The sequence below is a fragment of the Phoxinus phoxinus genome, assembly GCF_949152265.1.
Source record: "Phoxinus phoxinus genome assembly, chromosome: 3".
NCBI classification, from domain to species: domain Eukaryota; kingdom Metazoa; phylum Chordata; class Actinopteri; order Cypriniformes; family Leuciscidae; genus Phoxinus; species Phoxinus phoxinus.
In genome coordinates, this window is record NC_136878.1 from 5,817,671 (window position 1) to 5,845,195 (window position 27,525).

The 27,525-nt window shown below is 37.4% G+C and overlaps 4 protein-coding genes across 11 annotated transcripts in view; all 4 read left to right on the forward strand.

Annotated features, from left to right (window-relative positions):
• The window catches only part of osmr (oncostatin M receptor), a 599,178-nt gene that overhangs the window by 264,107 nt on the left and 307,546 nt on the right, over positions 1-27,525 (forward strand). The window lies entirely within an intron of this gene.
• LOC306995414 (serine protease FAM111A-like) lies at positions 1,401-10,128 on the forward strand. Of its 2 annotated transcripts, XM_079607004.1 has the most exons (6): positions 1,401-1,528; positions 2,225-2,301; positions 2,439-2,501; positions 3,522-3,578; positions 3,816-3,881; positions 7,423-10,128. In XM_079607004.1, the coding sequence occupies exons 2-6, from the start codon at positions 2,272-2,274 to the stop codon at positions 9,211-9,213; spliced, it is 2,007 nt and encodes a 668-aa protein (XP_079463130.1). In that variant the 5' UTR covers positions 1,401-1,528; positions 2,225-2,271; the 3' UTR covers positions 9,214-10,128. The 2 variants fall into 2 exon arrangements, with proteins under 2 accessions (XP_079463130.1, XP_079463129.1); XM_079607003.1 differs by lacking the exon at positions 1,401-1,528 and having other exon boundaries at positions 2,271-2,501.
• LOC306994759 (serine protease FAM111A-like) lies at positions 10,896-11,879 on the forward strand (the record flags this gene model as incomplete). The annotated part of the gene is made up of 1 exon (XM_079605553.1): positions 10,896-11,879. Exon 1 carries the CDS (start codon positions 10,944-10,946, stop codon positions 11,877-11,879), a length of 936 nt encoding a protein of 311 aa, XP_079461679.1. The 5' UTR covers positions 10,896-10,943.
• On the forward strand, positions 14,498-21,940 carry LOC306996343 (serine protease FAM111A-like). Of its 6 annotated transcripts, none has more exons than XM_079608725.1 (5): positions 14,498-14,555; positions 15,252-15,419; positions 18,007-18,066; positions 19,433-19,465; positions 19,563-21,908. In XM_079608725.1, the coding sequence occupies exons 3-5, from the start codon at positions 18,040-18,042 to the stop codon at positions 21,249-21,251; spliced, it is 1,749 nt and encodes a 582-aa protein (XP_079464851.1). In that variant the 5' UTR covers positions 14,498-14,555; positions 15,252-15,419; positions 18,007-18,039; the 3' UTR covers positions 21,252-21,908. The 6 variants fall into 6 exon arrangements, with proteins under 6 accessions (XP_079464851.1, XP_079464849.1, XP_079464850.1 ...); XM_079608723.1 differs by lacking the exon at positions 14,498-14,555 and adding an exon at positions 15,093-15,188 and having other exon boundaries at positions 15,350-15,419; positions 19,563-21,940; XM_079608724.1 differs by lacking the exon at positions 14,498-14,555 and adding an exon at positions 15,119-15,169.

The window sequence follows — 27,525 nt, forward strand, 5'->3', positions numbered from 1 at the left end:
CTGGCTGTAAACAATAAATCTGCATTGTTTATCCTTTTGATCTTTCATTCAAAAAATTGCCAAAATTCTAACCTTTCATTGAAGCAAGAGAATTGAAAGTGGGGCTAAATCACATTATGAAATAAATGTTTTTCTCCAAAAACCCATCTTAAGTGTTTGCTGCCAAAAAAAGCAATTTTTTTGTTTCATCTGACCATAGAACCCGTCCCGTTTGAAGTGCCAGTAGTGTCAGGTACTTTTCAAACGTTCTATGGACAGAGGAACCAAAAAAATAGCTTTTTTGGCAGCAAACACTTAAGATGGGTTTGGTGCACACAGGGATAAAAAAGTACCCCATGTGTAAAATGAAATACTCTGCTGTATCTTTACTGCTGTGGGCCTAATTTTCTGCCAGAGGTCCTGGACATCTTGTTCAGACACATGGCATCATGGATTGTATCAAATACCAACAGATAAAAAATCGAAACCTAACAGCCGGGGCTAGAAATCTTATAACGGGCCATGTTTGGATCTTCCAACAGGACAGTGATCCAAAAACAAATATCAAAATCAAAACAAAAATGGGTCACTGAGCACAAAACCAAGATCTGCAATGGCCATCCCAGTCCCTGGCCTGAACCCTATAGAAAATGAGTGGGCTGAACTGAAGAGAAGAAGCACCAACATGGATCTGGGAATCTGCAGGATCTGGAGAGATTCTGTGTGGAGGAATGGTCTCTGATCTCTTGTCAGGTGTTCTCCAAACTCATCAGGCATTATAGGAAAAAACTCAGAGCTGATATCTTGGCAAAAGGAGGTTGCAAAAAGTATTTAATAAAAGGGTGCCAATAATTGTGGCCAACGTGTTTTGCAGAAAAACATTTATTTCATAATGTGATTTAGCCCCACTTTCAATTCTCTTGCTTCAATGAAAGGTTAGAATTTTGGCAATTTTTTGAATGAAAGATCAAAAGGATAAACAATGCAGATTTATTTTTTACAGCCAGTTTTGATCATATTTACCAGGGGTGCCAACAATTTTGGCCATGACTGTATATAGCAGTACAAGGAAACTAAATAGACAAATTAGCTAAATATAGCATTGAGAAATTATAAAATAGAGTACCTCTTGGAAAAAATGAAGGTAAATTACTAATTAAAAGCAACTTCTCAAACACTGGCAAAATAATTGGGGTAGTAGATATAGGTAGGTAGATAATAAACAATATATTAAAAAATCTATCAAAACCTATGAGTAGAAAGAGAAGATTATTTCTACGTGAGTCTGGTCTAGATTTCAATGAATATTACCTTGATTTTACCAAAGAAGACTGTAGCTACTTTTATTTGATCATTTACTCTCTCCAATATGGTAGGTGGCGGTATTCAGCTTTTACAATGTCTGTAACCCGCCAAGAGACAAAGAAGAATTTTAAATCTTTTGCGCGCGCTGAATGAGATCATACACTTCTCTTTTCTCTTCTCACAAAGGAAAACAGACGACACACACTTTCTCCTGCTTCGTTTAAGCTATTTTAACTCACTTAAGGTAACTTTTTCAAACAAAATATCATATTCAACTACATATAATTACTCTACAGGTTTAATACAACTTTTAAAATACATTCTATCATGGATGATTCCGGGTATACTTTTTATGTTTTCACTGGTAATAAAACAAATGCTGTAAAAGATCAAATGAGCTTGATGTGACTTATTTATGATTTTTGGAGAGAGAAAAAACTAGCATGTAGTGTGTATCTATGAACAATTAAAGACTCTAAAACGCGATGATACCTTAGGTGTTTGTGGCTTTTCGTTTGTGAACGAAATAAAGTCTTGTCGAATCACGTGAGCCCCTTTGGTGGCTTTTCCCGCTTTAGATTGTGGGTTGCGAATGGGGAATGATTTGCTGGACGACGAACGTGTCCTCAACCAAATGCCTATTAAATACTGTGTACAATATAGGATTTAATTTGCCTTATGTTTTCAAAACTAGTGCAAACAGTAGGCACCAATTTAAATGTAGTTTTGTCACAATCTCCTCAACGTTGTTTTATAATTCAGCAAATAATCCCGTTGTGGGAAAAATATATAAAACACATTTTTCACACAACTGTATTTTAAGCAAATTTTTATTTACCAATTATGACTGCACTGTACGTAATGCAATTTTACATTGCAGTATAATCTTTTTTTATCAGATTTCTTTGAGATATAAACTCAAAATTTGTCCTCTTTACAGAAACACTGAATTGCCAACATCACTCTTGATCAACACCAGTGAAGAAAATGAAGAACAGCATTATGAATTATTTTCCGGTGATATATATCTGATTAATAAATGTTGACTTTCAAATTTCTAAGTTTGGCTATTGCCATTCTTTTTGGGGATCATATTGAAATGGTTAGCCTTAATCTAAATGATTATGGTGAAGATTGTGGAATTTCTATTTCAGAAAGAGCCGACTGACAGCAACAGTGAAGCCAGAAGGGCGTCACAAACTGGTGAAAATGTGCAGGTAGGCCCATGCTATTTCAATAATAATGATTCAGATCTAAGAAACACAGTTTTAGGTAATTGCTCATGTCTACGCTAATGAAGATATCAAGGTCGAGTAAATAAGCTAGTGCAAAAGAACCATAGACTCAAAATAAAATAAACTTTGAAAAAAAAAAAAAAATTTGGTCAGTTCCTAGCACAAAGCTACTATATGGCTTTAGAAGACTTAAACGATATAGAAAGTAAATATATAGAAAGTTTAATGAACTTTTTTACCACTCTGAGATTACATATTTTTAAATTGTTCATGTTAAAGGACAAGTTCGGTATTTTACACGTAAAGCCCTGTTTACAGATCGTATCTGATGAAATAGAACGGTTAAGATTAAAATTTGGACACATGCTGCTGTCGCGAGAATTTTAGGTTTGTTTAGCTTTTGTGGACCTATTTTGCCAAACGCGTCACACCCGTGATTCTTCCGTTGAGAGCTTGAATAATAGACACTCCAGCGGCGGAGTAATACCGCACCTCACACAGCACATTCAATACAAGTCATGGAGTTGGACAAAAACTACGATAAAACCTGTTGGAATGCATATTTTTCAGCGATTTTTTTTGGAACCGTATCAGTGAACACCCCTGACCACTCGGTGAGTTTCACGTCTTTGTAAACGAAAGTTTAATGTGTTTTAGGAAGGAATCTTCCAGTGCACATAGACAACCATTGTGGGGGTGTGGGGGGAAAGCGATATAAACCTAAAATTCTCGCGACAGCGGCATCTGTCCAAAGTTTAATCTTAACCGTTCTATTTCATCAAATACGATCTGTAAACAGGGCTTTAAGTGTAAAATACCGAACTTGTCCTTTAAAGAAACTAACAATCTTAGATACTTCGAGTGCACTTTTTATTGATTTTGTGTGGTAGTATAAAATTCAATGTAATTTTGGTAATGTCTTGAATTGTATTAGATTCAAATGTGTTCAATTAATAATAATAATATATGCTTTTTTTATTGTTGCTGATGCCATTGTTCTAGAAAAGAATAAATATTACAAGCAAGAAAAAAGGAAACAATGGGCGTGATCCTCTAAAGGTTTGTTGCAATACTGACATATCTGTATCACTGACCCATTTAAGGATCTCGTGAAAAAGTGTGTGTGGAATTACTCAAGCTAAAGAATTTTGGAAAGACAAATCTTCTTGATAGCTGCTTTAAAAATCCATATCTTTAGAGTGACAATTTATTGCATTGCTTCTGATTTACAATATGATGGTAAACCTTCACTAGTGGACTCATATTAACAATACTGTTGTGTTGACATTCACTCAGGAAAGGAAGAACGATTTTTTCAAGGATAACGTTAAAGAGGGTCCATCAAAAAGCCATATGCAGCAGGTATGTGAATTTTAATGTGATCAGTGACTTGTGGATCCAAATTAAAGGGGTCATGACATGGGTTTTTCTATTTTATTATTATGTTCCCTTAGGTGCAATTTAGTAATGGGCGATATAAACGATATGCGATATAAACGATACAAAATTGGCCTACGATAGAGATTTTAATTCTATCTCACTATCACGATAATGCATGTTGATGACGCAATCTACCCGCGAAATTTAGAGCCACGAGCTGCAACCGGCTGAACCGCATCATATTCGTCGTCATCTTGAGTAAACATGGCTGAAAGCGAAACGGAGGAGCTGGTGAAAAAGATCGGTGCAACATCCATTATTTGGACTTGGTTCGGATTTAAGCCGCCCGACGAGCAGCAGCAAACTATACAGAGTGCGTGGGGCAACAGTTCGGTAACACACACGACTAATCTGTTCTACCACCTCAAAACGAAATACCAGTCCATGTCACTGAATACCAGCTCGTATTCACAAAATAGTGGTGTAAACACAACAGCTCTGTGTGTGCCCGATTTTAAGATTCGTTGTTGTGTTGCTTTTTAACTGAGAAGAAGACATCAGTTTTTCTGCTCTTTGCATCTTTTGTGTCCTTTAAAAAAATAACCAAACTAAAACTAGTACATTTGATTTGGAGTGCCTTCTGCACTGTTTTGCACTTGTTACTGTCTATGGCACTACTGTAAATAAACTTTTATACTTGAAGCATTTTCTTAAGTTGACGTATACAGGTGAAACTCAAAAAATTAGAATATCATGCAAAAGTAACAGGTGAAACTAATATATTATATAGACTCCTTACATGCAAAGTGAGATATTACAAGCCATCATTTTGATGATTATGGCTTACAGCTTATGAAAATCTTTTCACAATATTCTAATTTTGAATTTAGGGTTTCATAAGCTTCTAGCCATAATATAAACATTAGGGCTACTTAAAGTCTAGTGTACTTGAATTTTATTTATCTGCAACATTATGTTGTATAATTACAGTTTTGCACAATAAATGTTCTCAAAACTACATTGTTTCTTTCTTTCTTTAAAAAAAAACATTTAGCAGTTGTTTGGCTTTCCTTAGGGTCTATGTAACCTGTTCTGAAATGGTTTTATTATAATTTATATATCGTGATATATATCGTTATCGCAAGAGGCTGCAATGTATATCGCAATATGGATTTTAGGCCATATCGCCCATCCCTAGTGCAATTATAGTATTACTATAGTTTTTTTTTACAATTTTTTTTTAAAATGTAGTGATTAATGACCTTTTCCCACCCTGTTTCTCATCCTCTGATTCAAACGGTCTGTTTTTGGGGTGTTTCCCCTTTAAGAGTTCAGTGTTAACGCCCACTGTTGTGATTGGCTAACGTCAGTGCCTATGCATCAATTATTAACGCCCCAGCCAGAACATTTGCGGATTCGGCGTATTTAAAAAGTAGTTTAAAGTTTTTAAATACATTACTTACACTTTGCGTCGTCGTTGTTGAGCCCAGAATAGTCGGCATGGACTTATCTTTGAGCAACAGTTTTCTGTCAAAGCCAGCATCATTTTGGGATTTGTTCTCAAAACAGTCATCCTTCAAATGGACTGGGACGTCCGCAAAAAAAAAGTGCATCCATGTTCCCCTGACTTCGTACCGTGACGTCACTTCTTACCATGGATCCAGAACGAGCTGTATTTAGAGCTTGATTAAATAAATGATTCGTTTATAATGGGGAGGACGTCTTAAGCTATGAAACTTGCAGGACTTGCTAAACTTCGTCTAACATGTTTGCGGGGTTTGCAGGACGGGGCTGAGAGCCGTGGGAACCGAGTGAGGCGGGTGGCGCTAGTGCTAATGAGCGTCAGCTGTGTGTCACACCGGTCTCACTCCAGTCCCACAGTTCTCGGCTCTGCCCTGCGTGCCACACCGGTGCTTTCAGATCATCAGCACTTTTTCCAGAGCAGAGGAAGCATGTGTGCATGGTTGCCTGTTTGGGAAGATTAAGTAACACACTGGGCAGAAAATTTATCCATTTAAAGGGATAGTTCACCCAAAAATAAAAATGCTGTCATTAATTACTCACCCTCATGTCGTTCCAAACGTTCATTCATCTTCAGAACACAAATGAAGATCTTTTTAAAGGGCACCTATTATGACATTTAAAATGTTCCTAATGTTGTTTAGGGAGTCCCCAACAACAGTTTTACATGCATGCAATGACAAAAAACACTTTTGTTGTCGTATAATATGCATTTATTTTGACCTGATTTGCTCACCGACTCCCAAATGATTCGTTCAACGACTCGTTTTTCAAACCCCTCCTTTGCACGAGGCTAATCTGCGTTGATTGGTCAGATGACCCAGCAGTGTTTACAGAGATAATACTTATTTTTAACACGGAGTACAATGATGCTTTTATCAATTCAATTGTGTTATAATAATGATTATAGTCCACTGCTTTAGTTTGTAGTAAAAAAAACTAAAAATAAGATAAAGAATAGAATGTTAGCGAGCATAGCCCAGAGTTCATATTGTAAAAGCACAATCAGTCTTTGTTTGCGTTAGCCCGATGCATAAACAAAGTTTTTACACAAAAAAATGCAGTTACGAGGTATTACTCTATTCTTTAAGACAACTCCGAAAAAAACGACAAACGATTCACATATCTCAATACAATTGTCATTGAAGACCTAGAAGCTAAACGGTGCTTACACAACAAACAAAATAATTATTAAGCATGCTACATAAAACATAAAAGCAACAATTATTAATAACACTTACAGGTTGTGATACGGAGGAGGAAGCTGATGCAAATACACTTGGAACTGAACCTTCCTTCAATATCAGCCGGCTCGCGAATCCAAGTTTGATTGCATTTAAGTTGGTAAAGCAATCGTCTTCAAAATGGCGCGAACAAAGCACAAGGCTCGGACTATACTTCTGTGGTATAGTTATATGGATTGTAGCCACTTAGTCTTCAAATGCTCCTCCTTGGGCAGATGAAAAAGGTGTCTTGAGTCGCACTTCAGAACACAGCGTCTCGTCGCCATGATATTTTCCCTGCTGGCCTTGGAGCGCAATAAGTGGGCGTATCATATTCAAATAACTTGACAAGTTGACGTCATCTAGTCAGAGAAAAAGCTTCGGTCTTCTAACGATTCATAAAAATGACTCAGAGTCGACTCTTACTTTTGAAAGACAATAACTTTATATACGGTGCACTTTCATATTTCAAACTTTGCAGGATGTTTTTGTTCACTTAGATCTATGTTACACACTACATGAAAGGTAAATTTCTAAATTCCATAATAGGTGCCCTTTAATGGTACAAAGACCTCTTATACACCAAAAGATCAAGCCAAATTTGGTTTCTCATGTCATGACCCCTTTAAATCAAATGAAAATTGTATGGATACTCATCCCTGCTGTATATTATTTGTATATATTATAATGTTGCACAATATGGCTAATCATTTTATGGAAATCATTTATTTATAAATGTTTAAATGCTTTTTGTATTATTGTTCTTCTGAATTTAACAGTGCGACGAGGGGCAAAGCCACAGTTTCAATTTCCGCTACAAATTCATGAAGCATGCAGTGGCGTGTGATACATCCAAGACTGTGATTGATGCTCTTAATACAAACAAGATTTTCAAGAAGATTAAACAAGACAACATGGAGAAAGAAATAGTCATCAAGAGATCCAAAGGAGACGTTTTTGGAGCTGCTGTGAAGAGCGATTTCCCCTGCTGTCTTATTGAAAAAGATGAGCTCTTAGACATAACCTTCGTTAAAAAAACTGGAAATGTTGATACAAAGAAAAAAAAAACTGGAAGGATTTCATTCTCCAATGAATCAAAAAACTTTGTAATCTTTTACATTAAAACAAAAGGAGGGGATAAAGTGAAACGCTTAATGAAAAACAATGAGCTGATGAAGAAAGTTGAGGATGTCTGTGTGTACGCACTCAAAGAAGAGAAACTGAAGGATGCTCTTCGGCATGACGGACGCTTCATCAATGTCATATTCGATAAACAGTGTGCACTCCGTGAGTTTGGGAGCGAGATAAACCATGGAATGTCAAGCACAGGAGAGCATCTTGATCGAAAGTATTTTAAGATCATTGTTATCCGTGATAAAAAAGACCCTGAGAGCCAAGAAGACGTCTTGAGTGATGTCAACCCTGAAATGAATGAAGCTTCAGCCGCTGATTTGAAAGAAAACGTTGATCCTAACCAGCATCCCGTCAACACTGAACAAGAAGAAACTCAAAAGAGAAACACAATGAAGTCCACAAATACTTCAGCTAAATACTCTACAATAATTGACTCCGAAGAGATTCTGAGAATTCTGCGTGATCAGTTTAAAGGTTTAATGGAGACGGTAAAGCAGCGAGAGAACCTTAAGAACAAGACTCAGGTCCAGAAGTTCTTCAGAGCAGAATATGATAAAAGTGTTGAGAGTTTCTCTGAGGTGTATAAAATAAAGCAGCTCATGAGACTCTCTGACTCGGTGTGTCAGATTCGAGTGGAGGGATCCGCCAGAGGAACCGGCTTCCTCCTTTTTGGGCCATTTATTCTCACTAACGGACATGTTGTTAGGGAATTTCTCGAGTCTCCAGACAAGCTTTCTTCTACAAAGTCTTTAGAAGCTGCATTTGATTTTGAACGTCTGGACTCAAAGGTGAAGCTGGTGCGGGTCAAGAAACAGATCGCCGCTTACTGTTACATTACAGACGCCAATAATAGGCGTCTTGACTTTGCTCTTCTTGAACTGGAAGCTGTTGATGAAATCGCAGGCCGTCCTGAGTTACTCAGTCGTTTTAGTCCTGGCCCCCTTCCTAGCCGCGGTGGGATCTGCATTGTGGGACATCCTGGAGAAGGGGTCAAGAAAATGGACCCCTGCTTCATCATTGGGAAAAATAATCTACAAGAGGCTGCAGATAAACACGTATCTGAGAATCGTGATTTCATTAATGTGATGACACAGAGGAGTTTTGAAGATAAATGGGACATTTATGAAAACCAGATTAATTATAATTCTTGTTTCTTTAATGGCTCTTCTGGCTCTCCAGTTTTTGATGAAGACTGTTATCTGATTGGTGTGCACACTGGTGGATATGTGTACAAAGGAGAAAAAGGTAAAACTAGGAGCATTGTGGAATATGCCTATTCTATGCAGTCCATCCTGGAAATGATCAGAGCAAAGGCTAGGATAAGAGGTTCGCATGATATTGTTAATATCTTAGAAGCCTACAGCAATAAAAGCTATGAGTATGGAACTGCAGATCAAGAGATTCAGGCCGACTATGAGATGGAAGAATCTGATTGAAGCCGTCCACACATTTGTGCCGCCATTTCTTTGGGAAAACATGACATCAAGCCTTCAACTCTGAGAGATTCTTCTCTGTCATTATAGGGTTTCACGTTTCATATCATTCGTAGCGATGATTGTGTGTTCAAAAGCAGAAGTTACACTTGGTTTCTCTTATTTTTGACAAGTGTAAAGTCATATATCTCATCTGCAGGTGATTGTGGGTCTCACTAAAATTAGAGCTATTTTTTTCTTTACTGTTTCTTTACATTGTTATTCATACATACTTGTGTATTCATATATCCATACATACTAATTTCACTTATGCAACAATTTATTCACTCATATATCTTTATATGCATTTTTCTTATATTTTTACTTTTATGTCATACATTGATTTATCTGAGTTTTGTCTTTGTTGCAAGAGATCATGTTCAAGCATTAACAGTAATCCACTTTGAATCGCACAAATACACCAAATTAATTGATTTGACAATCACTGTAATAAGAGACAATACACAATCAAATGTATCTTCACTAAAATAAATACATTTAGAAAGACGTCTTTGAGGGTTAAGATCAGGACTCATACAGCAAAACCCCAGATCACTGTTCTTCATTCCTGCTTGATCACTGTAGATGTCAATTACAACACATAAAACCATTTAATATAACAAAGCTTTACTGTTATTCCACTTACTTATTCCATTAGTGTGAGATTCATGTGTTGGTTAAGGTTTTATTGCTGCTCATGTTGGCAAGATTTTGGGATCTTCAGTTTGTTGGGTCTGAAAATTGTTTTGAATTTTCTGTAGATAAGAAATAGGAAAACATTGAATCTTTATAAATAATCTTGCTATTCAAACACTGAATGAATTGTAAAACAAAACGTTAATATGTATTACACATACAGTACATTAAATAAAACATGAAAAGGCTTGATGTTTTCTGTCTTATGTTGATCTATTTCCCAGTAAAACATGACGTTTTTCGGACATATTGAAAGTTAATAAAAAAAGTTAATTAATTCAACTTTGAGGAGTACACTTGCATTTAGATGACCTCCAGGTCTAGCAATTTCATTGGTTTTCCAGCATCTGGAGGTTTTTCCTGAAGACTATATTGAGCGGCTTAACTGCTCAGGACAAAAAGGGACTTGCTATCACTAAACATAAAAACAGTTTTTGATCATCCAGGGAACAACACAGTATTAATAACCTCAGATACTTTGATCTCCTGAGATACGGACAATACAAACACATCCAGGCATCTGTCTCCACACAGAGAAGATGCGGAAAAGCTTCTTTCTCCAGTCCTTCCTTCACATTTGTTTCTTCTTCCCTTTACTCAGTTCACTCAGAATGGTTATATATGCAAAATACAATGTACTACGTGAATGCAAATGATGTTTCACGGTAATGTTTGGCATCATTAGAAACGTCTCTGTGTAACTGGTATAATGGTCTCATGTCCAGAGAAATAGAATAAAAAGGTAATAAAGTTTAGTTAATATACTGCTAAATATATCTATTTATTGTTTATTCTGAGTAACTGAAAAGACTGGCTCAAGTAGATTACATTCAGTCCATGTTACCGCAAATATGCAACCAGGTTAGTGACGGACTACAGTCCAAATAACAAGAAGAACCTCAAAAGAGAAACGCAATGAAATCCACAAATACTTCAGCTAAATGCTCTAATTGACTCCGAAGAGAGTCTGGGAGTTTTGCGTTCTCATTAAAGGTTTAATGGAGACGTTAAAACAGAGAGAGAACCTTAAGAAGAAGGCTGATGTCCAAACGTTCTTCAGAGCAGAATATGATAAAAGCGTTCAGAGTTTCTTGGAGGTGAAGAAAGTGAAGCAGCTCATGAGACTCTCTGAACACGTGTGTCAGATTCGAGTGGAGGGATCCGCCAGAGGAACCGGCTTCCGACTCTTTGACAGATTCATCCTCACTAATGCTCATGTTATTGGAGAATTTGACCCTTTCTCCAAGAAGCTTTCAAAGACATTCACTGCAGTATTTGGATATAAAGATTTGGAAGCAAATGAGACCAAGTGTGTGCCGATCAAGGAACAGGTTGCAGCGTATTATTATGGCAAAGACCACACGGGCAGGTATCTTGACTTCGCTCTTCTTGAACTGAAAGCCACTGATGAAATTGCTAACAGTCGTGACTTGCTCCGTAAATACATTCATGGCCCCCATCCTAACAGAGGTCAGATCTGCATTGTGGGACATCCAGAGGAAGGGGTCAAGAAAATGGACCCCTGCTTCATCATTGAGAGAGAGAATCTACAAGAGGCTGTAGATAAACACAAATCTGAGAATGTCGATTTCATTCATGTGATAACACAACAGTCTTTGGCAGAGAAATGGGAAAATCATGACAACCAGATCCATTACGACTCTTGTTTCTTTCACGGATCTTCTGGCTCTCCAGTTTTTGATGAACACTGCTATCTGATTGGTGTGCACACTGGTGGATACGTGTACAAAGGAGAAAAAGATCAAATTAGAAGCGTTGTGGAATATGCCTATTCCATGCAGCCCATCCTGGAGAGGATCATCATACAGGCCAAGAAAAGTGAGAGATCTGACATCTTAAAATTACTCGCTGAATATAAATCTTTAAATCTTAACTTGGAAGACAATGTTGTGAAAATGGAAATAGATCCATAAAACCAGGAAGACTGTAGATGAATAATGGGACAACAGAGTCTTGATTGGCACCGCTGTGCCATATCATATTCATATATCTCAGGGTATTATGCAGGCATGTTTAATAAACAATTTAATTCGATTATGTGTAGAGTTATAAGTTCTGTAGGATTCCTGGATTACTCTATGCAAATCACTATTATTGTCATTGTCTATTGACTTGTTTCTTGTGTAACATGTACATATGTTTAATATCCTGATCTCTGTTAGATTGTAACTATGATTCCAAAGGATAAATTATATTCTGCTTAATTTCCAGAAATCCTTAATGCTATATTTTAAAGTGATAGACACAAAATGATAATGCTCTCATGAATTATTTACTTTCATCATTTCAAACCTGCATGACATTCTTGAGCAGAATAAATATGTCTCAGGGGAAAAAATAGACAACATGAATAAATGATGACATAATTTTAATTTTTAGTTAAAGTATTCAACATATCTTTGACTGCTCCAGCATTGTTCAATTCTGCAGATGTTTGTACAGAAATAGGCCAACAGCTGCATATATACATTGTATATCTCTTTATAAATCTGTTTTGTCTAATTTTTTTCCAACCTTGTGCCTTATTTTTGCTATATTAAATAATCATGCTGAACAAAATATATATGCCTCATTCTTGACTATAAGCACTTTCAGACTGTAAACAATATAAGGGCCAGTCCACCGAATGGGTACCTTTTTTCTTGTTGTAACTTTTTAAAATTAAACTTTATTTTTTATCTTTTTCAACACTGAATCTAATACTACGCATATTTAACTATTCAAAATGTGCATTGGTCAATCTCAGGCAACTTTATTTAATTTTTTACAAGGTTTCTAAGCAAAAGATGGAAATGTTTTCTCAGTCCTGTTACCGAAACTCATGTGCCATTTAAAAAGCATGTTTAAAAGCATGCCAATTAATTCCTTTGTTTTCCCCACAATAAAGTGTTTATTTTAAAGAAACTGTTGGTTATATGTTCAAATAATTGATATCTGTGACAAAAAAAAAAATCACAATATATTAAGGCAAGGTGTATTTTAAAAAGAAGAAGCCATTTTTTAATTTTAAAGACCAAAGCCTCAAGTTTATAATTGTTTTAATAATTTAATTTATTAATCAAATGTATAAATGATTAACTAAACAAAACTGATAAAAACAGAGGTTTAACTTATTTTTTTTAGAAAAAAAAAAATTTGTAACAGGAATGAACCCTTTTGGGTAACAGGAATGAGTGTCCATATGTGTGTGTATGAGAGAGTGTGTACATGACTGTGCATAAGATTTCTGTGTTGAAGTGATGTACTATGGGCTAGTGGTACTCCAGGTTCACAGCGAAGGAGGTGGAAAGAGAAGGAAGGAGAGAGAGAAGAAGAGAGAGAAGAAGAGAGAGAAGAAGAGAGAGGGAGAGAGGGAGGGAGAAAGAGGGAAGTTAAGACAAAAAAGGGAGAAAAGAGAGGGTTGCGGGGGTGTCTCGCAATTCCAGTGTGTGTTTCTGGCACCTGTATAGTATGGGATTTCTCCATCTTCTACAAAATATAAGAAAGACAAAGACAAAACGTTTAAGTCACTTCGTGGTGGACTGGCTTTCTAGAAGTATGGTGTTCACATTGTAAAACTAAAGCTAATGTCTACAATATAAGTATTGCAACCTTAAAACTCACAATTCAGGTGAAAAGTGAATCAACAAAACAGAGGACTCTACTCACTCCTGTTATTTTAACTCACTCCTGTTGTTTTTCATATGAGTATCAGGACTAAAAGTAACAGGATTGTGTTTTTAAGCAAAACGTTATCAAATACATGGCATATGGCCACATAGCATACAGCTAATAGCATGAGGACACTGAGCAAATACTAGTGACTGGCCAAAAATTAATATTTTTTAAATAAACAAAATAAATCTAAGAAATAATTTAGGTAACAGGACAGTATGTTGAGATTAACCTTCCACACATAGTTACAATTTCATCAAATATACAGAAATTAAAATGAGAGTACTTACTTGTGGTCTTCCAATTGGATCCAGATGATGCAACTTCCTGTTGAAAATGTGTCTTTTGGAATATTCCAAGTTTTTCAGAGGGGGGATGTGTTAGGGTAACAGGACTGAGTGAAAACCCGGGGACACGACTAAAATATGTATTTTATCTAAAAGATTAGATATAATATTTTTTTCTCATGAAAAAAATACATTTTAAAACATAGATTGGATATAAAGTCACACAACAATGCAAAAAGATTCAGATTTCTGAAGGATTTTAATCATATTTCATGGTAAAGTTTAGAGATAGAAAGTGGGGACATGCAAATTTTTTTTATATTTTTTAGTGTTCTATGTAGTTTTTATTTATGTTTTTAATTATACATTTTAAAATTGTAGTTAGCTTAATGTACAGGACATTTTGCTTAATAAAATATTACAACATTCAAATTACTAGACAAAAAACTATATCCTGAGAAAAGTGGATTTTGAGCATAGACAGTATATAAACGATTTTGAGGGGTATAGCTCCATAGACCTCTTGATTCATTCTGCACTCGCCTGCGAGCGCCCCCGCATGGAGAGACGTGTTACTGCAGCCAGTCCAGAAACCGGAAGTAACCAGAGAGAGAGTGCCATATGCATTTTGATTTATAAAAAAAGAAGGTAGGTTTACAATAGTGTTTTGTGCATTTTGACTTGCATACTTTATAGGTATGATATTGGTATAGTGTTTTGTTTTTTTTGTGGGTTGCGCTGTGTATCTATATGATTTACACACTGTATGATTTTTGACTTATGTATTTTGATTTATAAAAAAGAAGCTATGTCATGTTTACAATAGCGTTTTGTGCATTTTTACTTGCATACTTTATTGGTATTTATGATATTGGTATAGGTTTTTTTTGGGCTGCTCTGTGCATTGTATGATTTTATACATCGTTTCATTTTTTAATTTCAATTTATGTAATTTGATTTATAAAAAAAATTATGTATACAATAGAGTTTGCCGCATTTTGACCTGCATACTTGGTATTTTTTGATATTGGTATAGGTTTAGTTCTTTTTTTTCCTCTCTCCTCTATAGGTTTTATTTTCTCTCCTCTGTAGGTTTTATTTTCTCTCCTCTATAGGTTTTTCCTCTCTCCTCTATAGGTCTTTTTAGGTCAATTTTCTTAATTGTCTCTTTACACAGAGTGACCAGGTGTTTGTAATTTGATTAATTAACTGTTGTTAAAAATGAACCTGAGATGTTGTTGGTTACACACACCCTGATGAAGGCATGTAAAGCTGCAACGTGTAGGTGGATCTGTCACCAATTTTAATGTTTAATTCATATTTTGTGTTTTGGTTTTGTTTCAGGCCTAACGTTGACCTGTCTAGGCTGTTTCAATTTACATCATGATTTCTATTCCTTTCGATTTGCTTTTCTGGGCGTGGATACAATTGTCGGTAACTAGGTGTGGACCGACTGAGAACAGCGACAGAAGACACTGAGCACCATCCAGCCGATCTTTTAACTTGGAATAGGTAGGCCTACGTGTTTTTGGTTAATCTTTTCATATTTAGAATATTAGCTTAATATGTAGCCTACTGATTAGGCTAAATATGTCTGTCTGTGTGGAATCAGCCTTATGTTGGTTATTAAATGAGCTGGTCAGAAAACCTCAGGATTGCAATTAATTGTTTTGTTGTCAGAGCAGTGTATAGCCTAATTTAACTGTAGTTTTTAAGTTACCGTTGTTGTTAAAATAAAGGGAGATTACAGATAGCTATAGATAAACTTTCTCAGTTGAGCAATCCTTTGTAATCACGGAGAGGCTACACGGGAACCGTAAAAGCGGGCATACACTGTGCAATTTTTGTCCGATTTTGAGCCAAATTCTGACTCGTGCGACTCTTTTTCGGGTCGGGACGATTTTCAGCTTTGTCGTGCGTCGTAACTATATCTCACAGTTGAAGCAGAGCTACGAACTGATTGCCCGTTTCCCCCTCACTGCGCCTGCGTGAAAACAGAAGTTTAACCATTTGATCTTTAATGCAGCAAGAAAGAAAACGAGGAGAGGGAGATCTTTAGGTTTTGTCTCAAACTAGCTGCAAATTACTGTTGCTTACCTCTAATTCATGTTGCAAAATGGATAAACCATATTAGGCCTACTCACGTCTTCTATCTGCCACCTGCGAGTGCCTCTTTTATTAATTTGTTGAACAAGCTGTTTTTGAAATGACCTAAAGCTGTTTTTAATTTCCATTTATGACTGATTATTGCAGTGTTCGGACATATAGAGGGTTTTCACGACGCGTCATCAATCTGGTAGTTGGCCATTTTGGAGGCACTGACCGAAAACAATGCCACTGAACTGAACGGACTTGCAAATTTGGCTGATTATTGCTGCTGAAAAATGGTCGAGTTTTGGTCTGTACTAATCGGTCGCATCGGGGAAAAACATTTAGAGTTCTACAGACTGTCAAAAGTTAAAGAGAAGAGTGCAAAAAACTGATGAAAGAAGGCGTTTGTGGTTGAGAGAGGTAAGTTACAGCATCAGCCACAAGTGTAACGTTAAATGAAGCGTTGACTATGGCTAAAATATTGACGTAGTTAACTATGGCTACATTCACACTGTCAGCCCAAATCTGATTATCTTTGTATCCGATTGGAATCTGATGATCTAAAATTATGTCCACACTGTGTATCACAACTGTTCAGATCCGATTTGTGTGTCCATGCAGCTCTTTAGCAATATGGCAATGATGTTGTGTTGATGGAGGGGTTTGCATTTGCAATAGAGATGTTGTCTTATTTAAATTTTACAACATGGTAATGTGTAGCCGCCGCACTGGTTATGTGTTGTGTTATGTACAGCTTTTTTTCGTGCTCTTGTCTGCGCCGGTTTCAGAAATAATAATTTTCTGCTTGTCCCGGCACTTTGCAACAACACAGCCTTGTTTCGGCAGCGACTTTCAGCATGTTCCCTATGTTTAAACAACGTCTGACGTTTACATTTTACGTGGCGTGAGTCACATACCACGCGAAATCCGATCGTTCAGCCTGAAGCTGATGTCCTGATATGTGATTTGAATAGGATTTCAAACCACATATGGATGTAGCTTAAAAACGGATTTCATGTGCTTTTTTGGACTGAAAATCTGAACGTAGCCTATGTCGGGATAATAAATAGAAGGAAGAATTGTAGTAAGAGCTAGAGAAGCTAAGGCTAGCTCGTTTACCACATATTAACTTTAGTTTGTCAAAATTTTGCGCTCTCTCCTGCTTACTAAGTCCTTCTCTATATGATTTCGCACCTACCACGTGTGTTTTCTGTGGTTTATTAGTGTAACGTGTTCAGTAGTACATAAACGGTGCAATGCTGTTGTTTACATCTGAGTACCTCCATAATGGCCGCGCATCCGGGTTACCGCCCAGAACGTGACGTTGGCGAAAACCCTCTATTATAGACTGTTAAAGGGATACTCCACTTTTTTTGGGAAATAGGCTCATTTTACAACTCCCCCAGAGTTAAACAGTTGAGTTTTACCGTTTTCGAATCCATTCAGCCGAACTCCAGGTCTGACGGTACCACTTTTAGCATAGCTTAGCATAGATCATTGATTCTGATGGGTCCAGTAGCATTTCTTTCAAAATGACCAACGAGTTTCAATATTTTTCCTATTTAAAACTTGACTCTTCTGTAGTTAAACCGTGTACTAAGATCGACGGAAAATGAAAAGTTGCGATTTTCCAAGCCTATATGGCTAGGAACTATACTCTCATTCTGGCGTAAGAATCAAGGAACTGTGCGGCCGTACCATGGGTGCAGCAGGCATAATGATATGACGTCAAGTCGCAGCTCGACGTTCGGACCGCACATACATCGTGAGCTTTGGCTTTTCATCGCATGAGATAAACTCAAAAGTTGGTACCTTGCCGAAATCGCGCCGAAATCACACAGTGTATGCTGTTTAGCCACTGCATTGAAGTAAGACTTATTTTAATGGTAATGTTTGTGGCTAGCCTGTGTGCCAGCCGGAAACCCCGCCCACAACATTTTTTGGTCGGGAAGTTGCCTAGAATATGAGTATGACAAAGTCAGGCTAGTTTGTGGCATGTCTATTTCAGAAAAAGCAGACTGGCAGAGACCGTAAATCTGAGATGGCACAGGCTAGTGACAATGTTCAGGTAAGGCCATGATAGGCCTATTTACTGTTGTATAAAAATAGAACAATATGGAGGAAGAAATCTGGAAAAAATATTTTAAATAAATTAATGTCTAAGAAAAAAGGTAAATCCATAAATAAATGATCTAATGGGGACACTGTATTTTAATTTAATTTCATGTAATTCATATTAATAATAATTTATTATATAATAATAATACATTTTATTTGTTTGGCACCTTTCTGGACACTCAAGGTCGTATATATATATATATATATATATATATATATATATATATATATATGTATGTGTGTGTATAGCCTAAGTATATGCTATACTTCATACATTTCTGTATTGATACATATTTCCCACTGGTATTTACTCCACCAATATGATAAAGAAGTGGTGGGCATGTTCACTCCCATTGGCTGATCAAAATAATTTACATTAGTAAGTTAATATTTATGGCTTTCATAAAATAAAAAAATTCCCCAGTGGATCATTCATTAATTTATTGTCCCTCAATGTCCAGTTTCCTGCAGAGTTTAGCTCCAACAAACTCAACTTTTAGTAATCCTGAAGACCTTGGCTGCATCCGAAAACTAATAGATGCCGCCTATGGAGGATGCATTCCAAGGTCGGAAGGCATATCCGAATGCATTGTTAGTTTCACTTCCTGTCTCCTGAGATACCTTCATTTGATACATTTGAAGGCAGCACTTGTTTAGGGGCCTGTAAGCCAGTTTAGCTGCTTGCCAAGAAAGTTTTAGTGGTTAGCTTTCAGTGTTGATTGCCATAGTAACTTAAACTCCATAAATAATCTGCTCATCACTAGCAGGTTTTGTTCTGAGTATCTCAAACCAAAATTTGACCAATCAGCTTTGTGCAAAGTGAGACATCTCTGATGCAATAAAATCACTCACCAAGATTCTCTTGGTCCAAATGAAAGGATGCAGTAAAATAATTAAATTAAATAAATAAATAAATTTAACCAGTGTAACGTCCCATGTCATGCGTTGTAAGTCAATTGCATCATGCGTTACCCCCGATTTCTGGTTTTATTTTTTAAAATAATAGAACGGTCATATATTGAATTAAAAAAAAACCTCTGACATTAGCTGGTCAAATTAATTTATATAAGTTAATACATTTATGATTTTCATAAAATTAAAATACAGTTTCCCCAGTGGATCAGCTGTGATGAGCTGAACAGGTCTTATGAGAGCCAGTTGAGCATGAAATGCTGCAATTCTGTAGTGAAACTGAAACAATAACTGCAAACAACACTTGTATTTGGTAATTTACAATAATAAATTTAATTGATATGATTCAGTGAAATTAACACTATGATGAACCTATATTTATATTAGTGCTGATATTTTTCCAGAAAAGAATGGATCAACCGGATACAGAAACGCAGGTAATTTATTTAACACAAATTATTCTTATTTAACATTGATTTGGCATGTTCAATGTGTATGTTTGTATAATACTGATTGTTTTTCTAAATTTAACAGAGTGAAAAAGAGCACACTTTCAGGTTTCGTTTCAAGTCTCAAGTAAATCCAGATTCAGTTGTGTGTTATGAATCCATGACTGTGCTTGAAGCTCTTAATACAAACAAAAGTTTCACAGAAAAGGATGAAAGCTCAAAGAAAGAAATAGTCATCCAGAGACCCGACAGAGCCGCTGTACACCCAGATTTTCCCTGCTGTCTTATTGAAAAAGATGAGATCTTAACAATAACCTTCATCAAAAATAAAGAAAAGGATTCTCCCCGTGTCAAAAATGAAGAGAAGGATTCTACAGAACAACAATATCTTTCAACCTCCAGTACAGACTTAGTCACCTTTAAAATCAAAACAACAGGAGGGGAGAATGTGAAATACCTAATGAAAAACAATGAACTGGCAAACACAGCTGATTATGTTTGTGTTTATGCATTCAAAAAAGAGGAAGTTGAAACTGCTCTTAAGCGTGATGGACGATTCATTGATAAAATATTCCAGAAACACTGTTTCCTCTCTGACATTGATGAGCTGGCTCATCAAACAAAATATCAAATGTCCCACCCTGCTAAGTATCTTGATAAAAAGCAACTTCAGATTGAAAAAGAGAAAAAAACTGAAGTCAAGACTGACACTGCTGTAGCTGTAGCAAAAACTGAACCAGGACAGCATCCCGTCAGCACTGAACAAAAACAAACCCTCCAAAACCCAAAGTCCACTAGTATCTCTACTAAATGGCCAATCCTTCAACACTCTGGTGATATTCTGAAAATTCTGCGTGACCAGTTTGAAAAATTACTGGAGACGGTAAATCAGCGAGAGAACCTTAAGAACAAGCCTGAGGTCCAATCATTCTTCAGAGCAGAATATGATAAAAGTGTTGAGAGTTTCTCTGAGGTGTATAAAATAAAGCAGCTCATGAGACTCTCTGACTCGGTGTGTCAGATTCGAGTGGAGGGATACGCCAGAGGAACCGGCTTCCTACTTTTTGGGCAATTTATTCTCACTAACGGACATGTTGTTAGGGAATTTCTCGAGTCTCCAGACAAGCTTTCTTCTACAAAGTCTTTAGAAGCTGCATTTGATTTTGAACGTCTGGACTCAAAGGTGAAGCTGGTGCGGGTCAAGAAACAGATTGCTGCTTACTGTTACATTACAGACGCCGATAATAGGCGTCTTGACTTTGCTCTTCTTGAACTGGAAGCTGGTGATGAAATCACAGGTCGTCCTGAGTTGCTCAGTCATTTTAGTCCTGGCCCCCTTCCTAGCCGCGGTGGGATCTGCATTGTGGGACATCCAGAAGGTGGGATTAAGAGAATGGACCCCTGCTTCATCATTGGGAAAGATAAAACACAAGAGGCTGCAGATAAACATGTATCTGAGAATCGTGATTTCATTCATGTGATTACACAGAGGAGTTTGGAAGATAGATGGAAAACTCATGAAAACCAGATTAATTATAATTCTTGTTTCTTTCATGGATCTTCTGGCTCTCCAGTTTTTGATGAAGACTGTTATCTGACTGGTGTGCACACTGGTGGATATGTGTACCCAGGGGAAAAAGGTAAAACTAGAAGCATTATTGAATATGCCTATTCCATGCAGCCCATCCTGGACATGATCAGAGCACAGGCTAGGATAAAAGGTTTGCATGAGATCGTCAATATCTTAGAAGCCTACAGCCAACAAAAGCTATGAGTATGGAACTGCAGATCAACAGAAAACATGACATCAAGCCTTCAATTCTGAGATATTTTTCAATGTCTTCATTATGGGGTTTCTCATTTCATGTCATTCTTAGCATTTGATTGTGTGTTCAAAAGCAAAGTTACACTTTCTCTTGGTTTCTCGTATTTTTGACAAGTGTAAAGTCATGTATCATCTGGAGGTGTTTGTGGGTCTGACTTGTATGAAGAGAGCAGAACAGTGAACATTGTTCATTTGGCAGAGACTAAAAATACAGTTATAATCTTTTTTATTTAAGTTTTTTTCACATTAATAATAGTCTACAGACTTGTGTATTCATATATCTATACATACTCATTTCACTCATATTTATATGCATTATTCTTTTTACCTTTTATGTCTGTTGATGTATTATAGTGATTTTACATTGATTTATCTTGTCAAGAAAAATGGAATGTTCTCTTATAAACATTAGATAAAGATCTAAATTATAAGAAAATATATAATAAAAAGCAGAAAATTGCAGATCTAGGAAAATATCTAGGAGGCATGAAGTTTTCAAAAGGTGACAAACACATAATGTGCTGTACATACATGCCGTGTGTACCACATCCTCTAAAGATGACATATTATGTTGTATTATTATGTGTGTGGGTGAATATGGGTTTTGCGGGACAAGAGCATTGTTGTGTTTAATTGCTAAAATGAAGACAGATAGGAGTTCAATGTCTAGAAAGGTATAAAACTGATCAAATGTAGGGGAGAGCGGGGCACAACCTAACGCATTTTGGTTTTGGCTCAATTATTTTAAAAATAATTAGGTTAGATTAATCTTTTTTTTTACACAAGAAACATACACATCTCTGCTACAAATGAACACTTAAAGTTTTTTTCTAGGACCTTCCATTTTCGTACAGTTGCACTGAAAGTGACAGAAGTGCAAATGTTACAACTTACCCCATATGCGGGGTTAGTTGTAACAGACAGAGGGGTTAGTTGTAACACTTGTGTGTAACACACATAATTCAGTACTATTTTATCTGTATAGTTTGATATTGTTTGTACATCTGTATAGATAGATATCCATACATCCATCCCTCATCCAATCATCCTTCTATTATGGATCAATATCACGGATAGAGATATAGGAAAGGGCTGCACAGTTTTGCATGCAAAATTATTATTATTATTAATAGTAACAGTAATAATAATAAAAACAAGCTTAAAATCACATTTTAAAGTGTTTATTACATGAAAACAGGCAATATTTTTAATAAATAAACAAGTGATCAATATAGTAAACAAATCCCATAGGCTACACTATTGTGAACACTAGGCGGCTTAGTTGTAACACTGTGCTACAACTAACCCCGCTGTGTAAAAAATATTTTAAACCTAGCTAACAGTTGCTAGGAGTTGCTGACATGTTTCAAAATGTTGCCATGTTTTAGCCAACAAGACAGTGATTAAGGCAATATAAAGTTAGATTTGGTGACGTACACACACAACTCAGAAACAGAAAAATACGTATGATGAAAAAAAATACTTAGATGGTGTCAAAACACTCTTTGTCCCGTATCTTCACAAAATATTACCAAAACTTTTCACAAATCCACGGGAGACCGTCTTCTGGCAGCGAGAGAAAAAGAGCATAAACACAACTCGCGTGACCCTGAGCAACTACGTAAACGGTCCGTGTTACATTTAGCCCCGCGTTAGGTTGTGCCCCGCGCTCCCCTACATTAAAAAATGTGTATATTGCTAATGCCATTGACGCAAACCGTAAAAGCATTAACGCAGGTAAAACCAAGTTACATTACATGCATTGACACAAGTAATGTACTAACAATTAACGCACGCAGGAAATATGTTGACGCAAGAAGAAGCTAAATGTAGAGTGTGTGTGTGCGTGTGTGTGTGAGAGCGTGTGTGAGAGCGTGTGTGAGAGCGAGAGCGAGCAAGTGGAAGCCAGCCACAGACCACAACACTCAGAAGAGTCACTCACAACACTCACCTGATTTTCTTAGAGAGATAAGAGTTACATGGTTACAGTAGAAACACACCGGTGACGCGGCACAATCTGAATGTTTTGTCTTTGTTGTAAGAGATCATGTTCAAGCTTATTACAATAATCCTCTTTTAATCACACAAATATACCAAATTATTATTTTGACAGAATCGCTGTAATAAGAGACAACAATACACAATCAAATATATCTCTACTAAAATAAATACATTTAGAATAACGTCTTTGAGGGTTAAAATCAGGACTCATACAGCAAAACTTCAGATCGCTGTTCTTCAAACCTTGAATGTAGATATAAATTACAATGAATAAAACCATTTAATGCAACAAATACAGCTTTAATATTTTTTCCACTTACAGTTATTAGCTTGTACTTTGTGTGATGCATGTGTTGTTTTGATTTCTCATCATGTTGGGAAGCTTTTAGGATCTATAGTTTGTTGGGTCTGAAAAATATTGAATCTTTATAAATAATTTTGCTATTCAAACACATAATGAATTGTAAAACAACAACAAAAATGTATTATAGCCTACATATAAAATACTTTTTTTTTTAAATATGAAAAAAACTTGATTAGTAGTTTTCTGCACTGTGTTGATCTATTTCAGAAGAGCTTAGGACATATTCAAAGTTAATTAAAAAAAGGTTCATTCAACTTTGAGGTTTACATATAGCGTTTAGATAGTCTCTCGTAGCCAGACCTTCAGATTGACAGCAGAAGGTCTGGACTCCATCGCAGCTTTCATTGGCCAAGGACCGCCCAAGAGGACATCATCTCACCGACATGTAAAACAACCAATCACATCATTAAATTGACTGCACTTCTGACTCTGGGTCTTAATTTATCATATCTGGTCCTTGGGTCTTAATTTATCATATCTGGTCCTTGGGTCTTTAACTGTAGGCTAAATCCCCTAACACTGGTGTGTGCTGCCGTCACGGTCACATCTGGTGGATGCACATTGGTGGTTGTTGAGGAGATTACTCCCTTTCATGTAAAGCACGCTAAGTGTCGAGAGAAAAAAGCTATGTAACGAATTATAAAACACAATAAAGAGCATTTAATTCATTTTGGGAGGAAAATACTACATACACTGAGAGACTGACCTGAGAATATGACTTTGTACAATTGCATCTTCACTGAGTAGGACAGAAATATAAATTACCGCTATATATAGGCTAGGCCTATATAAAAAGTTAATTATTCAAAATTACTTATTTTGGCCTAATTCTTGACTCCTAAAAATTACTCTGTCTAAAAGTAAATAATAATAATTGTAATGTAAAGTTTATAATGAAAATAAATAAAGGCAAAAGAAAAAACCTTTATTACGTTTTTATTATTTAACTTTAAAAACTCGCCTATTGTTTATTGTACAATCGATTATTGAATCATTACATTGAATCACTAATGTCAAATATGAAGAGGCCCATGCATTATTATGCCTTTTTAGGTGTAGCTCATCTGCATCTCTCCTTGCCACTTTATGCACGTAGTGAATAGCTTTTGTTTCATCATAAATTCTAGTACTTTCGATTCCCTTTCTCTCCAAGTACACCTGGCTGCTACCTGCAGGCTGCAGATCGGGGCGGGGCGGCACAGTAATTACGTCGACGCCACGGTAAACAGGAAATGCGGTTGAAAACATTGCTTAGGCTAGTTATGACTTACACATAGTAGCATAAAACAAAAATTTGAATCAGTTAATTACCTATTTCTGTAATAATACATAGTATTATAAATTTTGTTATTTTTTTGGAAACCGTTTCATTATGTAGGTAGGCTAGCCTACATACATTTCCAAACAGTAGCCTAATCCAGTTAGGCTAGGCTACTTCTTTTTGACTTGTCACATTGCTATGTCAACGAACTTAGTTTCAAGTTATTTTTATTCATTTTAATGTTATTTCAGTATATGCTTTACAGTTACAATTATTAATTATTAAAATTTAAATAAAAGTCGAATATTTTCAGCAAGTCTCAAGATGTTATTAAAATGAATAAAATATGGATTTACTTGATAATGAAAAGGGTTATGGTTAAAATACCAGCATTGTTTGTATATGAATAATATGCCAAGACAATTATTTCATTGTTATTTAAGTAACAAACGGTTTAATAAGTTCTGATAAAGATAGGTGAAACTTTACATATACATTTCTCTGTACATATACATATCTGTTTGTAAAAATTAATTAGATTTTTGTACATCTGTGGTTAGACATTAACATCCTTTACACATTTTCCTCAATCTCCTTTCTCCAGTTCACGTCACCACCTGTAGCCAAAAACACAAAACAGAACCCAACCCTTTCATATGTAGCTACATCTCAGATCATGCCATGATACATGCTTTAGAAAATGCAAGAAGCAAGATTTAAAAAAAAAAAGAAAGAAACCAACCTTATACCCATGAGGCCTTATGCCACACACATTTAAAATTTAACACACTTGTTTGCCTTTTGTGCCTAAAAGGAGCAGAAAATACAAGTCAAAATATACATGGTAAGATAAGTAAAAATGTCTTATTAAATGTCTCATACATTCTTAGTTTTCAGTATGCCTCATTTGCCTTTTTCTTGCCCGTCTGAAAATGAAAAGTATTACAGGAAAAGGTATGTGAAATGCACAGGGTTTGTACACATTTCTACCAACAAATTTAAAGTACATATATATAGGCAAATTTTCATGACCTAACGTTCCATGAAATGTCTGTGTAGACATGTAAAAAAATGATAAAAATGTCATGTTCAAAAATCACAGTATATCCTAACTAATTAGATGACAAGCTTGTCACAATGTCTGGGTGATGTCCCCTGGGTAGCCACTAGAGGTCCTTTTCCCCACAGGTGTCAGTCACTATTGGACTACAATTCCCATCACCCTTGTCGGACTCGTTATTCATTATCACTCTCAGCTGTTCCCACTCACCCTATTAGTGTCTGTCTATTTATACCCTGTCTGTTTAATCACTTGTTCTGGAATCCTTGTATGTTGTCACCCGCTTCCCAGAGTCTGTCTTGGTTTGTTTTATTGTTTATTTCTAGTTTTGGACTGCTTTCATGGACCTTGACCTTTTGCCTGTTCCTGGATTTATGATTACGGACTACCCAATAAAGCTGCACTTGGACTATCACCTTTTGTGTGCGTGCCGTGACAGAAGGATTCCAGCAACATGGATAGATCCAGCAGTATGGGTTTTCGTATCCGTCCCCCAACCACTGAGAAGGAGAGGAGGGGAAGATTCAGTAATATAACAGCCCTACGTCAGCAGGGCCGGACGGTGGGTTGCCTGTCTCAGGCATTTTGGACGCTCTCAAGAGGCATGGGTTATAATGAGGCTACCCTCAAGGATCTTTTTAACATCTGCCTGGATGATCCTTTGCCTCGATGGGAGATGGAAGGGCTGGAGATCCTGGATTTTTGGGGTTTTACCAGTTACCTTGTACATCGGAGCCAGTGGGATGTACCAGAGCCTCGCCATGCCGACGCCACCCCGAGCCCAGTGGTCCCAGTTCCGGTGGTCCCAGTTCCGGTGGTCCCAGTTCCGGTGGTCCCGAGTCCGGTGGTCCCGAGTCCGGTGGTCCGGAGACGGAGGAGGGGGAGAAAGGTCTCCTCAACCCCAGTTCCGGTGGTCCCGAGTCCGGTGGTCTCAGTTCCGGTGGTCCCGAGTCCGGTGGTCCCAGTTCCGGTGGTCCCAAGTCCGGTGATCCCAGTTCCGGTGGTCCCGAGTCCAGTGGTCCCAGTTCCGGTGGTCCCGAGTCCGGTGGTCCCGAGTCCGGTGGTCCCAGTTCCGGTGGTCCCTAGTCCGGGGGTCCGGAGACGGAGGAGGAGGAGAAAGGTCTCCTCAACGACTTGTCCGGTGGCTCCTAACTCAGAGACCATCCCGGAGGTGACTGCCATCCCTGACGCGCGGTCCAGGCATCCTGCTCTGCTGGCCCCGCCCGAGCTGCTCGCCCTGCCGGCCCCGCCCGAGCTGCTCGCCCTGCCGGCCCCGCCCGAGCTGCTCGCCCTGCCGGCCCCGCCCGAGCTGCTCGCCCTGCCGGCCCCGCCCGAGCTGCTCGCCCTGCCGGCCCCGCCCGAGCTGCTCGCCCTGCCGGCCCCGCCCGAGCTGCTCGCCCTGCCGGCCCCGCCCGAGCTGCTCGCCCTGCCGGCCCCGCCCGAGCTGCTCGCCCTGCCGGCGCCACCCCGGCGGACTGGCACGCCTGCCGAGCCGGAGCTTCACGTCACGTCACGCCTGCCGAGCCCGAGCTTCACG

Coding starts and splice junctions, on each gene's coding strand:
- LOC306995414 (XM_079607003.1), top strand. CDS start 2,403: ATGATTATGGTGAAGATTGTGGAATTTCTATTTCAGAAAGAGCCGACT. Junction 2,502..3,521: donor AAACTGGTGAAAATGTGCAG/GTAGGCCCATGC, acceptor CCATTGTTCTAG/AAAAGAATAAATATTACAAG. Junction 3,579..3,815: donor ATGGGCGTGATCCTCTAAAG/GTTTGTTGCAAT, acceptor ACATTCACTCAG/GAAAGGAAGAACGATTTTTT.
- LOC306996343 (XM_079608725.1), top strand. CDS start 18,040: ATGGCACAGGCTAGTGACAATGTTCAG. Junction 18,067..19,432: donor AGGCTAGTGACAATGTTCAG/GTAAGGCCATGA, acceptor ATATTTTTCCAG/AAAAGAATGGATCAACCGGA. Junction 19,466..19,562: donor AACCGGATACAGAAACGCAG/GTAATTTATTTA, acceptor TAAATTTAACAG/AGTGAAAAAGAGCACACTTT.